The 13,911-nt window shown below is 40.3% G+C and overlaps 1 protein-coding gene across 1 annotated transcript in view; it reads left to right on the top strand.

Annotated features, from left to right (window-relative positions):
* Positions 1 to 404: 404 nt before the first annotated feature.
* The window catches only part of LOC128643563 (sentrin-specific protease 6-like), a gene marked incomplete at both ends in the record, with an annotated part of 114,902 nt that continues 101,395 nt past the window's right edge, over positions 405 to 13,911 (top strand). Inside the window, one exon of the mRNA XM_053696405.1 lies at positions 405 to 613. Coding sequence (XP_053552380.1) covers positions 405 to 613 — 209 coding nt within the window. The remainder of the gene's footprint in view (positions 614 to 13,911) is intronic.

The raw sequence follows: 13,911 nt of genomic DNA, 5'->3' as shown, positions 1-13,911 counted from the left end.
TTGTACAGCAAATTTTAGAATAGAAGGAAATTGGAAGGTTTAAAATTATGAAAGTGAAATTTGGGATTTTGTGCCCCATCATGTCTACTTTATGTGCCATATAGATAACATTGTGCTCACTCCCGTGGAGTTACACATGAAAAAGCACGTATTGGCTAAAATGCAAGTTTGTAAAAATCACTGATATAAGGGGCAGTCTGCAGAGGCTTATATACAAGGTAATCACAGAGGTAAAAAGTATTAATATAGCAGTGTTGGCAATGCAAAGCTTTTTAAACAATTTCAAGTAGACCCTTTTTAAACAATTTCAAGTAGACCCTTTAACTTCCAATAAGTAATAGACATATTTGTATTCCACTAGGATATTTGATAAGGTTTTTTTCTTTTAATTCTATTTCTTGTAGTCGTCCTTTCCAGTGATGATGAGGAGGGTGATGCTAGTATGAGAAACACAAGCCGAATTGAAAGCATCTCTCCCAGGCCTGCTGATTCTGCTTGCTCCTCTCCTGCTCCGTGTTCAGGAAAGGTGGAGGCAGCACTAAAAGAAAATACCAGTTCACCGGATTCTGATGTTACTGTTGCATTACCCAGAAAAGCAAGAATGAAAGACCAGGTAGGTTATGTAAAGCTTAAATTTGCATTTTATTTGTAAAAATATTTGTTATTGTTATTATTACTACATCTCTTTTTTTTGGCAAATATTACATATGGGCTAATCTACATATATTCTTTCTACTAGGATAATCTATACAGACTTCAGTGCATGTGAAGTTTGTGAAGCTATTTTTGCCATATGTTGTATTGTTGCATTTTTCTCTTGCTAGGTGTATCCAGTCCACGGATTCATCCTTTACTTGTGGGATATTCTCATTCCCTACAGGAAGTGGCAAATAGAGCACACAGCAGAGCTGTCCATATAGCTCCCCCTCTAGCTCCACCCCCCAGTCATTCTCTTTGCCAGCTCTAAGCACTAGGGTCTCTCTACGGGAGGGTAAAGTGAATGTGGTGTTAGAATTGTAGTTTTATATCTTCAATCAAGAGTTTGTTATTTTTAAATGGTACCGGTTTGTACTATTTACTTTCTAGCAGAAAAGTGATGAAGAATTCTGCTGAGAGGAAAATGATTTTAGCATGTTGTAACTAAAATCCACTGCTGTTCCCACACAGGACTGAGGAGTACCAGAAAACTTCAGTTGGGGGGAACAGTTTGCAGGCTTGACTGCAATGAGGTATGTTCAGTCATTTATTTCTAGACAAGACTGAGATAATGCTAGAAGACTGACAAGATCCCCATGTGGGGAGGGTAAGCTATGTTCTGAGACTTAAGTGATGGTAAACTCCGCTATTGCTAAGTTCAAGAATTTGATTAGTTATTATTATATATATTAAACCGCATTATCAATTTCTAATATTTATATGTAATTTTACTAAAAATTATCTTTATTCACAAGCCGTTGTTGCGCCGCCTCGCTCCGCCCCTTGCCTGAATAAACTTGACGTTTGCCTATTCTCCACCCTCTCTACACGTCAGACAATTTGCACGCTCCTGACTCTGACATTTCAAACGCATGCGCATTGGAGCAAATGACGTATACCAAGTAAACACGGAGTCACGAGATTCAATGTTTACTTGGTTCAGTTTGAAGTAAAAGTTTGACTAGATAGAGAGTGCGAGCGATCGGTCCCTTCTAAAATGAGCATACTTGCCTAAAACCAAAATATAAGTAAGTTTATAAGCGCATGCGTTGAAATTACATGAACGCGCAAAATTGGCTTCGCTTTTTAACGCTCCTAATTGGTTGGCCTTATGCTGCGAAGAATGCAAGACTGCGCTTGCGTAAATCATGTTGCATAGAAGTAAGCCTGTCTGGCGACAGGCTTACTGATTGGTAGAATAAAATAAACAATCAATGTGACATCACAGGGGGCAGGTGATAGACGGCATTAGACGGAGCGATTAGACAAGGATTTATAAGTGTTTTTACATACATACCATTACATGACATTGAGTCTGTAAATTGAATGTAATGTAACAATAGCAATAATATAATCAATATATACTGAGTTTACCATCCCTTTAGTATAGAATTGAATGCTTACATAACAGGGCTAAATAGGCTGGTTGACACTAATGCTGGGCAATCGATTATTTATTTTAAGAAATACTCGTTGGAGACACTTTTTTAAGCACTTTGGAGTGTTTTTCTGGGGTTATTATCCACATGGCAAAAATTTGGTCACTTAGAAGTGATTTTTGTAGGCCTCACAACTCCGGAGTGGAGTGGGAGGGGCCTAATTTCACGCCTCAGATGCGCAGTTAGAATTAAAAGACAGTTCATGCTGCTTCACATGGAGGGTCCAGCTGCTGATTGAGGGCCTAAAAGAAGCTTTATTCCCCCAAAACTGATCCCTAAGGGCAGGTAGGGCCACAGCAGTAAGCTGTGGCAAGTTACTGTAGTTAATTAACCGGTGGTGGCTTTAGGCTGCTCCGGTTTGGGCATTAATCGTTCTGAAACTTGTGGTGCAATCATATTAAAGCCTTAGGTACATACTGTGAAAATTTCAAAAGAATTGGTGCATTTTTCACTGTTTTGTAAAATTGTGTGCTCTTTTTATTTCTTAAAGGCACAGTAATGTTTTTTCAAATTGTGTTTTCTTTCATGTAATTAACAAGAGTCCATGAGCTAGTGACGTATGGGATATACATTCCTACCAGGAGGGGCAAAGTTTCCCAAACCTTAAAATGCCTATAAATACACCCCTCACCACACCCACAAATCAGTTTTACAAACTTTGCCTCCAAGGGAGGTGGTGAAGTAAGTTTGTGCTAGATTCTACGTTGATATGCGCTCCGCAGCAAGTTGGAGCCCGGTTTTCCTCTCAGCGTGCAGTGAATGTCAGAGGGATGTGAAGAGAGTATTGCCTATTGAATGCAGTGATCTCCTTCTACGGGGTCTATTTCATAAGGTTCTCTGTTATCGGTCGTAGAGATTCATCTCTTACCTCCCTTTTCAGATCGACGATATACTCTTATATTTACCATTACCTCTACTGATTCTCGTTTCAGTACTGGTTTGGCTTTCTACAAACATGTAGATGAGTGTCCTGGGGTAAGTAAGTCTTATTTTCTGTGACACTCTAAGCTATGGTTGGGCACTTTATTTATAAAGTTCTAAATATATGTATTCAAACATTTATTTGCCTTGACTCAGAATGTTCAACTTTCCTTATTTTCAGACAGTCAGTTTCATATTTGGGATTATGCATTGAATTATCATATTTTTCTTACCTCAAAAATTTGACTTTTTTCCCTGTGGGCTGTTAGGCTCGCGGGGGCTGAAAATGCTTCATTTTATTGCGTCATTCTTGGCGCGGACTTTTTTGGCGCAAAAATTCTTTTCCGTTTCCGGCGTCATACGTGTCGCCGGAAGTTACGTCATTTTTTGACGTTATTTTGCGCCAAAAATGTCGGCGTTCCGGATGTGGCGTCATTTTTGGCGCCAAAAGCATTTAGGCGCCAAATAATGTGGGCGTCTTATTTGGCGCTAAAAATATGGGCGTCGCTTTTGTCTCCACATTATTTCAGTCTCATTTTTCATTTGCTTCTGGTTGCTAGAAGCTTGATATTTGGCATTCTTTCCCATTCCTGAAACTGTCTTATAAGGAATTTGATCTATTTTGCTTTATATGTTGTTTTTTCTCTTACATATTGCAAGATGTCTCACGTTGCATCTGAGCCAGAAGATACTACAGGAAAATCACTGCCTGCTGGATCTACCAAAGCTAAGTGTATCTGCTGTAAATTTTTGGTAGCTATTCCTCCAGCTGTTGTTTGTAATAATTGTCATGACAAACTTGTTAAAGCAGATAATATTTCCTTTAGTAATGTACCATTGCCTGTTGCAGTTCCCTCAACATCTAAGGTGCAGAATGTTCCTGATAACATAAGAGATTTTGTTTCTGAATCCATAAAGAAGGCTTTGTCTGTTATTTCTCCTTCTAGTAAACGTAAAAAGTCTTTTAAATCTTCTCTCTCTACAGATGAATTTTTAAATGAACACCATCATTCTGATTCTTTGGACTCTTCTGGTTCAGAGGATTCTATCTCACAGATTGATGCTGATAAATCTTCATATTTATTTAAGATGGAATTTATTCGCTCTTTACTTAAAGAAGTACTAATTGCTTTAGAAATAGAGGATTCTAGTCCTCTTGATACTAATTCTATACGTTTGGATAAGGTTTTTAAAGCTCCTGCGGTTATTCCAGAAGTTTTTCCTGTTCCTAATGCTATTTCTGCAGTGATTTCCAAAGAATGGGATAAATTGGGTAATTCATTTACTCCTTCTAAACGTTTTAAGCAATTATATCCTGTTCCGCCTGACAGGTTAGAATTTTGGGACAAAATCCCTAAAGTTGATGGGGCTATTTCTACCCTTGCTAAACGTACTACCATTCCTACGTCAGATGGTACCTCGTTTAAGGATCCTTTAGATAGAAAAATTGAATCCTTTCTAAGAAAAGCTTATCTGTGTTCAGGTAATCTTCTTAGACCTGCTATATCATTGGCTGATGTTGCTGCAGCTTCAACTTTTTGGTTGGAAACCCTAGCGCAATAAGTAGCAAATCGTGATTCTCATGATATTATTATTCTTCTTCAGCATGCTAATAATTTTATCTGTGATGCCATTTTTGATATTATTAGAGTTGATGTTAGGTTTATGTCTCTAGCTATCTTAGCCAGAAGAGCTTTATGGCTTAAGACTTGGAATGCTGATATGGCTTCTAAATCAACTCTACTTTCCATTTCTTTCCAGGGAAACAAATTATTTGGTTCTCAGTTGGATTCTATTATTTCAACTGTTACTGGTGGGAAAGGAACTTTTTTACCACAGGATAAAAAATCTAAAGGTAAAAACAGAGCTAACAATCGTTTTCGTTCCTTTCGTTTCAACAAAGAACAAAAGCCTGATCCTTCGTCCTCAGGAGCAGTTTCAGTTTGGAAACCATCTCCAGTCTGGAATAAATCCAAGCCTGCTAGAAAGACAAAGCCTGCTTCTAAGTTCACATGAAGGTACGGCCCTCATTCCAGTTCAGCTGGTAGGGGGCAGGTTACGTTTTTTCAAAGAAATTTGGATCAATTCTGTTCACAATCTTTGGATTCAGAGCATTGTTTCAGAAGGGTACAGAATTGGTTTCAAGATGAGACCTCCTGCAAAGAGATTTTTTCTTTCCCGTGTCCCAGTAAATCCAGTGAAAGCTCAAGCATTTCTGAATTGTGTTTCAGATCTAGAGTTGGCTGGAGTAATTATGCCAGTTCCAGTTCCGGAACAGGGGATGGGGTTTTATTCAAATCTCTTCATTGTACCAAAGAAGGAGAATTCCTTCAGACCAGTTCTGGATCTAAAATTATTGAATCGTTATGTAAGGATACCAACGTTCAAGATGGTAACTGTAAGGACTATATTGCCTTTTGTTCAGCAAGGGAATTATATGTCCACAATAGATTTACAGGATGCATATCTGCATATTCCGATTCATCCAGATCATTTTCAGTTCCTGAGATTCTCTTTTCTAGACAAGCATTACCAATTTGTGGCTCTACCGTTTGGCCTTGCTACAGCTCCAAGAATTTTCACAAAGATTCTCGGTGCCCTTCTGTCTGTAATCAGAGAACAGGGTATTGTGGTATTTCCTTATTTGGACGATATCTTGGTACTTGCTCAGTCTTTACATTTAGCAGAGTCTCATACGAATCGACTTGTGTTGTTTCTTCAAGATCATGGTTGGAGGATCAATTTACCAAAAAGTTCTTTGATTCCTCAAACAAGGGTAACCTTTCTGGGTTTCCAGATAGATTCAGTGTCCATGACTCTGTCTTTAACAGACAAGAGACATCTAAAATTGTTTACAGCTTGTCGAAACCTTCAGTCTCAATCATTCCCTTCGGTAGCTTTATGCATGGAAATTCTAGGTCTTATGACTGCTGCATCGGACGCGATCCCCTTTGCTCGTTTTCACATGCGACCTCTTCAGCTCTGTATGCTGAACCAATGGTGCAGGGATTACACGAAGATATATCAATTAATATCTTTAAAACCGATTGTTCGACACTCTCTAACGTGGTGGACAGATCACCATCGTTTAATTCAGGGGGCTTCTTTTGTTCTTCCGACCTGGACTGTAATTTCAACAGATGCAAGTCTCACAGGTTGGGGAGCTGTGTGGGGATCTCTGACGGCACAGGGAGTTTGGGAATCTCAGGAGGTGAGATTACCGATCAATATTTTGGAACTCCGTGCAATTTTCAGAACTCTCCAGTCATGGCCTCTTCTGAAGAGAGAATCGTTCATTTGTTTTCAGACAGACAATGTCACAACTGTGGCATACATCAATCATCAAGGAGGGACTCACAGTCCTCTGGCTATGAAAGAAGTATCTCGAATTTTGGTTTGGGCGGAATCCAGCTCCTGTCTAATCTCTGCGGTTCATATCCCAGGTGTAGACAATTGGGAAGCGGATTATCTCAGTCGCCAAACGTTGCATCCGGGCGAATGGTCTCTTCACCCAGAGGTATTTCTTCAGATTGTTCAAATGTGGGGGTTTCCAGAGATAGATCTGATGGCCTCTCATCTAAACATGAAACTTCCCAGGTATCTGTCCAGATCCCGGGATCCTCAGGCGGAGGCAGTGGATGCATTATCACTTCCTTGGAAGTATCATCCTGCCTATATCTTTCCGCCTCTAGTTCTTCTTCCAAGAGTAATCTCCAAGATTCTGAGGGAATGCTCGTTTGTTCTGCTAATAGCTCCGGCATGGCCTCACAGGTTTTGGTATGCGGATCTTGTCCGGATGGCATCTTGCCAACCATGGACTCTTCCGTTAAGACCAGACCTTCTGTCGCAAGGTCCTTTTTTCCATCCGGATCTGAAATCCTTAAATTTAAAGGTATGGAGATTGAACGCTTGATTCTTAGTCAAAGAGGTTTCTCTGACTCTGTGATTGATACTATGTTACAGGCTCGTAAATCTGTATCTAGAGAGATATATTATAGAGTCTGGAAGACTTATATTTCTTGGTGTCTTACTCGTCATTTTTCTTGGTATTCTTTTAGAATTCCGAGAATATTACAATTTCTTCAGGATGGTTTAGATAAGGGTTTGTCCGCAAGTTCCTTGAAAGGACAAATCTCTGCTCTTTCTGTTCTTTTTCACAGAAAGATTGCTATTCTTCCTGATATTCATTGTTTTGTACAAGCTTTGGTTCGTATAAAACCTGTCATTAAGTCAATTTCTCCTCCATGGAGTTTGAATTTGGTTCTGGGAGCTCTTCAAGCTCCTCCGTTTGAACCTATGCATTCATTGGACATTAAATTGCTTTCTTGGAAAGTTTTGTTCCTTTTGGCCATCTCTTCTGCCAGAAGAGTTTCTGAATTATCTGCTCTTTCTTGTGAGTCTCCTTTTCTGATTTTTCATCAGGATAAGGCGGTGTTGCGAACTTCTTTTGAATTTTTACCTATGGTTGTGAATTCCAACAACATTAGTAGAGAAATCGTGGTTCCTTCATTATGTCCTAATCCTAAGAATTCTAAGGAGAAATCGTTACATTCTTTGGATGTTGTTAGAGCTTTGAAATATTATGTTGAAGCTACTAAATCTTTCCGAAAGACTTCTAGTCTATTTGTCATCTTTTCTGGTTCTAGAAAAGGCCAGAAAGCTTCTGCCATTTCTTTGGCATCCTGGTTGAAATCTTTAATTCATCTTGCCTATGTTAAATCGGGTAAGACTCCGCCTCAGAGGATTACAGCTCATTCTACTAGGTCAGTTTCTACTTCCTGGGCGTTTAGGAATGAAGCTTCAGTTGATCAGATTTGCAAAGCAGCGACTTGGTCCTCTTTGCATACTTTTACTAAATTCTACCATTTTGATGTATTCTCTTCTTCTGAAGCAGTTTTTGGTAGAAAGGTACTTCAGGCAGTGGTTTCGGTTTGAATCTTCTGCTTATGTTTTTCATTAAACTTTATTTTGGGTGTGGATTATTTTCAGCAGGAATTGGCTGTCTTTATTTTATCCCTCCCTCTCTAGTGACTCTTGTGTGGAAAGATCCACATCTTGGGTATTCATTATCCCATACGTCACTAGCTCATGGACTCTTGTTAATTACATGAAAGAAAACATAATTTATGTAAGAACTTACCTGATAAATTCATTTCTTTCATATTAACAAGAGTCCATGAGGCCCACCCTTTTTTGTGGTGGTTATGATTTTTTTGTATAAAGCACAATTATTCCAATTCCTTATTTTATATGCTTCGCACTTTTTTCTTATCACCCCACTTCTTGGCTATTCGTTAAACTGATTTGTGGGTGTGGTGAGGGGTGTATTTATAGGCATTTTAAGGTTTGGGAAACTTTGCCCCTCCTGGTAGGAATGTATATCCCATACGTCACTAGCTCATGGACTCTTGTTAATATGAAAGAAATGAATTTATCAGGTAAGTTCTTACATAAATTATGTTTTTTATTTGATTAAAGTGTTTTCCAAGCCTGCTTGTGTATGCTACTAGTCTGTTAAACATGTCTGACACTAAGGAAAATCCTTGTTCAATGTGTTTAGAAGCCATGGTGGAACCCCCTCTCAGAATGTGTCCCAATTGCACTAATATGTCTATACACTTTAAAGATCATATTGTTTCACTTAAAAGTGTGGCCCTAGATGATTCTCAGACTGAAGGTAATGAGGATAGTTCGTCTACCTCTCCCCATGTGTCACAACCAGTTACGCCCGCTCAAGCGATGCCTAGTACCTCTAGTGCGTCTGCCCCTATTACATTGCAACAACTAGCGACAGTCATGGATTATTCCCTTGCGGCCTTTCTATCCAAACTGCCAGTTATTCCTGCAAAGCGTGATAGCTCTGTTTTAAGAACAGATTATGAGCAGTCTGAAGCTTTGGTAGCCTTATCTGATGTACCCTCACAACACTCTGAAGTGGGGGTGAGGGATTTGATGTCTGAGGGAGAAATTTCCGACTCAGGAAAGGTTTCTCATCAGGCAGAGTCAGATTCATTAGCGTTTAAATTTAAATTGGAACACCTCCGCGTATTGCTCAGGGAGGTATTAGCCTGGATGATTGTGACCCTATGGTGGTCCCAGAGAAATTGTGTAAAATGGATAAGTATCTAGAGGTCCCTGTATACACTGATGCGTTTCCGATCCCTAAAAGGGTTGCGGATATTGTTACTAGGGAGTGGGATAGACCAGGTGTCCCTTTTGTCCCCCCCCCCTATTTTTAAGAAAATGCTCCCCATAACTGACCCCAGGCGGGACTCGTGGCAGACGGTCCCTAAGGTAGAGGGGGCAGTTTCTTCACTTGCTAAGCACACAACCATTCCAATTGAAGACAGTTGTGCTTTTAAAGATCCTATGGATAAAAAGTTAGGTTTACTTAAGAAAATTTTTGTTCAACAAGGTTTCCTTTTCCAACCTATTGCCTGCATTATTCCTGTAACTACTGCAACGGCTTTCTGGTTTGAGGCGCTGGAGGAGTCGCTCCAGACGGAGACCTCATATGACGATATTATGGATAGAATTAAGGCTCTAAAGCTGGCTAATTCTTTTATCACAGATGCCGCTTTGCAATTAGCTAAGTTAGCGGCAAACAATTCAGGTTTCGCCATTATGGCGCGCAGAGCGCTTTGGCTCAAGTCATAGTCGGCCGATGTGTCATCAAAATCCAAATTATTAAATATCCCTTTCAAAGGAAAGACCCTTTTCGGGCCAGAATTGAAAGAGATTATTTCAGAAATCACCGGGGGAAAGGGCCATGCTCTCCCTCAGGACAAGCCTTTTAAGGCTAAAAACAAAGCTAATTTTCGTTCCTTTCGTAACTTCAGGAGCGGTCCTGCTTCAGCCTCTACAGCTGCAAAGCAAGAGGGTAACGCTTCACAGCCCAAGGCAACCTGGAAGCCTTACCAGGGCTGTAACAAGGGTAAACAGGCCAAAAAGCCTTCAGCTGCTACCAAGACAGCATGAAGGGGTAGCCCCCGATCCGGGACCGGATCTAGTAGGGGGCAGACTCTCCCTCTTCGCTCAGGCCTGGGCAAGAGATGTTCACAATCCCTGGGCATTAGAGATTGTTACCCAGGGATATCTTCTAGAATTCAAGGACTCCCCTCCAAGGGGAAGGTTCCACATTTCTCGTCTGTCTACAGACCAGACAAAGAAAGAGGCGTTCTTATGCCGTGTAGAAGGTCTACATACGATGGGAGTGATATACCCAGTTCCAATTGCAGAACAAGGTCTGGGTTTTTACTCAAACCTGTTTGTGGTTCCCAAAAAAGAAGGAACTTTCAGACCAATCCTGGATCTAAAAATTCTAAACAGATTCCTCAGAGTCCCATCATTCAAGATTGAGACCATTTGGACAATCTTACCTATGATCCAGGAAGGTCAATATATGACTACCGTGGATCTAAAGGATGCGTACCTGCATATCCCTATCCACAAAGATCATCATCAGTTCCTCAGGTTCGCTTTCCTAGACAAGCATTACCAGTTCGTGGCTCTTCCATTCGGTTTAGCCACTGCTCCCAGAATTTTCACAAAGGTGCTAGGGTCCCTTCTGGCGGTTCTAAGACCACGGGGCATAGCAGTGGCGCCTAATTTGGACGACATCTTAATTCAGGCGCCGTCCTTTCACAGAGCCAAGGCTCACACAGAGATTGTATTGGCCTTTCTGAGGTCTCACGGGTGGAAGGTGAACATCAAAAAGAGTTCTCTGTCTCCACTCACAAGGGTTCCCTTCCTAGGAACACTAATAGATTCAGTAGAGATGAAAATATTTCTGACGGAGGTCAGAAAGTTGAAACTTTTAACTACTTGCCGAGTTCTTCATTCCATTCCTCGGCCATCTGTAGCTCAGTGTATGGAGGCAATCGGATTAATGGTAGCGGCAATGGACATAGTCCCTTTCACTCGGATACATCTCAGACCACTGCAACTGTGCATGCTCAATCAGTGGAATAGGGATTATGCAGATTTGTCTCCTCAAATACAGTTGGACCAGGAAACCAGAGTTTCTCTTCTCTGGTGGTTGTCTCAGGATCACCTGTCTCAGGGAATATGTTTCCGCAGACCAGAGTGGATCATTGTAACGACCAACGCCAGTCTGTTAGGCTGGGGTGCAGTCTGGGACTCCCTGAAAGCTCAAGGCTTATGGTCTCGGGAAGAATCTCTTCTCCCGATAAACATTCTGGAACTGAGGGCGATATTCAACGCGCTTCAGGCATGGCCTCAACTAGCTGCGGCCAAATTCATCAGATTTCAGTCGGACAACATCACGACTGTAGCTTACATCAATCATCAGGGGGGAACAAAGAGTTCCCTAGCGATGAAGGAAGTAACCAAAATAATCAGGTGGGCGGAGGACCACTCCTGCCATCTCTCAGCAATTCACATCCCAGGAGTAGACAACTGGGAGGCGGATTTTCTGAGTCGTCAGACTTTTCACCCGGGGGAGTGGGAACTCCACCCGGAGGTATTTGCCCAGTTAACTCAGCTATGGGGCATTCCAGAGTTGGATCTGATTGCGTCCCGTCAGAACACCAAGCTTCCTCTCTACGGTTTTTAATATATTTTGCATATATTTGCCATGAGTCAGGTCTGTGTATATTTCCCTTTGCAGTCTAACAGTTTCAGCATGGAGATTATGTTTATGGTAGAATTTAGATATTTTTCTTTTTACCTGGGGTTCCAGTTACTTGTAACTTGGAGTCTGTTTTTCAAAATTTTCATGGGCAAACTAGGCTCGCGATGACGCAAAATGCTACTTTTTATTGTGTTATTTTTGGCGCGAAGTTGCGCCTGTTGTGAAGCAAGTTGCGGCATTTTATTGTGCTTTGGCGCTAACGGTTTTTACCTCTGCATTTGCGTCATTCTTGGCACCAAAATGTGTTATATTAAGTGTCTCCCTCTTTTGCTCGCTGCTCTCATTTGTTTATAGAGGGCTATGATGCTTGGTTTTGATTTTACTTATGTATAAGAATTTTATCATAAGCATTTTTTCCCATTCCTGAAACTGCTATTTTGAGGAAATTGGATATTTTTGTTTAAATGTTTTTTCTTTTTTGTTACATTTTGCAAGATGTTGCGAGCTGATCCTGCCTCTGATGTTACTGTAGGAACTAAGCTGCCTGAACACAATTCTACCAAAGCTAAGTGTGTTTGTTGTAAATTAGCTGATCTTAATTTTTCAGCTCAAATATGTGGCACATTATTACATGCTGATCATGTTTCTATAAGTACAAATACATCTAGTGTTATTCCTTCACAGTCTAATGTACATGATATTCCTGCAGATATGAAAAATGATATTGCTGCAGCCATAGAAAAGACTATGACTACTATTCTGTCTTCAAATAAAGGTAAAAGGTCTTTCTAAACTTCTCATAAATCTGAGGAAATTTGTATTGACTGACAGCATACTGAAGTATCTTCTGCTGAGGATCTCTCTGGCTCAGAGGATCCTGCACCATAGACTGAAATTGACAAATATTCTTTCTTTCATGTAATTAGCAAGAGTCCATGAGCTAGTGACGTATGGGATATACATTCCTACCAGGAGGAGCAAAGTTTCCCAAACCTTAAAAATGCCTATAAATACACCCCTCACCACACCCACAATTCAGTTTTACAAACTTTGCCTCCCATGGAGGTGGTGAAGTAAGTTTGTGCTAGATTCTACGTTGATATGAGCTTTGCAGCAGGCTGAAGCCCGGTTTTCCTTTCAGAGTGCAGTGAATGTCAGAGGGATGTGAAGAGAGTATTGCCTATTTGAATACAATGGTCTTCCTCTAGGGGGGCATTCCAGAGTTGGATCTGATTGCGTCCCGTCAGAACACCAAGCTTCCTCTCTACGGTTTTTAATATATTTTGCATATATTTGCCATGAGTCAGGTCTGTGTATATTTCCCTTTGCAGTCTAACAGTTTCAGCATGGAGATTATGTTTATGGTAGAATTTAGATATTTTTCTTTTTACCTGGGGTTCCAGTTACTTGTAACTTGGAGTCTGTTTTTCAAAATTTTCATGGGCAAACTAGGCTCGCGATGACGCAAAATGCTACTTTTTATTGTGTTATTTTTGGCGCGAAGTTGCGCCTGTTGTGAAGCAAGTTGCGGCATTTTATTGTGCTTTGGCGCTAACGGTTTTTACCTCTGCATTTGCGTCATTCTTGGCACCAAAATGTGTTATATTAAGTGTCTCCCTCTTTTGCTCGCTGCTCTCATTTGTTTATAGAGGGCTATGATGCTTGGTTTTGATTTTACTTATGTATAAGAATTTTATCATAAGCATTTTTTCCCATTCCTGAAACTGCTATTTTGAGGAAATTGGATATTTTTGTTTAAATGTTTTTTCTTTTTTGTTACATTTTGCAAGATGTTGCGAGCTGATCCTGCCTCTGATGTTACTGTAGGAACTAAGCTGCCTGAACACAATTCTACCAAAGCTAAGTGTGTTTGTTGTAAATTAGCTGATCTTAATTTTTCAGCTCAAATATGTGGCACATTATTACATGCTGATCATGTTTCTATAAGTACAAATACATCTAGTGTTATTCCTTCACAGTCTAATGTACATGATATTCCTGCAGATATGAAAAATGATATTGCTGCAGCCATAGAAAAGACTATGACTACTATTCTGTCTTCAAATAAAGGTAAAAGGTCTTTCTAAACTTCTCATAAATCTGAGGAAATTTGTATTGACTGACAGCATACTGAAGTATCTTCTGCTGAGGATCTCTCTGGCTCAGAGGATCCTGCACCATAGACTGAAATTGACAAATATTCTTTCTTTCATGTAATTAGCAAGAGTCCATGAGCTAGTGACGTATGGGATATACATTCCT

The sequence above is a fragment of the Bombina bombina genome, unplaced genomic scaffold (assembly GCF_027579735.1).
Source record: "Bombina bombina isolate aBomBom1 unplaced genomic scaffold, aBomBom1.pri scaffold_965, whole genome shotgun sequence".
NCBI classification, from domain to species: Eukaryota; Metazoa; Chordata; class Amphibia; order Anura; family Bombinatoridae; genus Bombina; species Bombina bombina.
The sequence above is the reverse complement of the archived record's forward strand: the minus strand, read 5'-3'. Positions and strand labels throughout refer to the sequence as shown.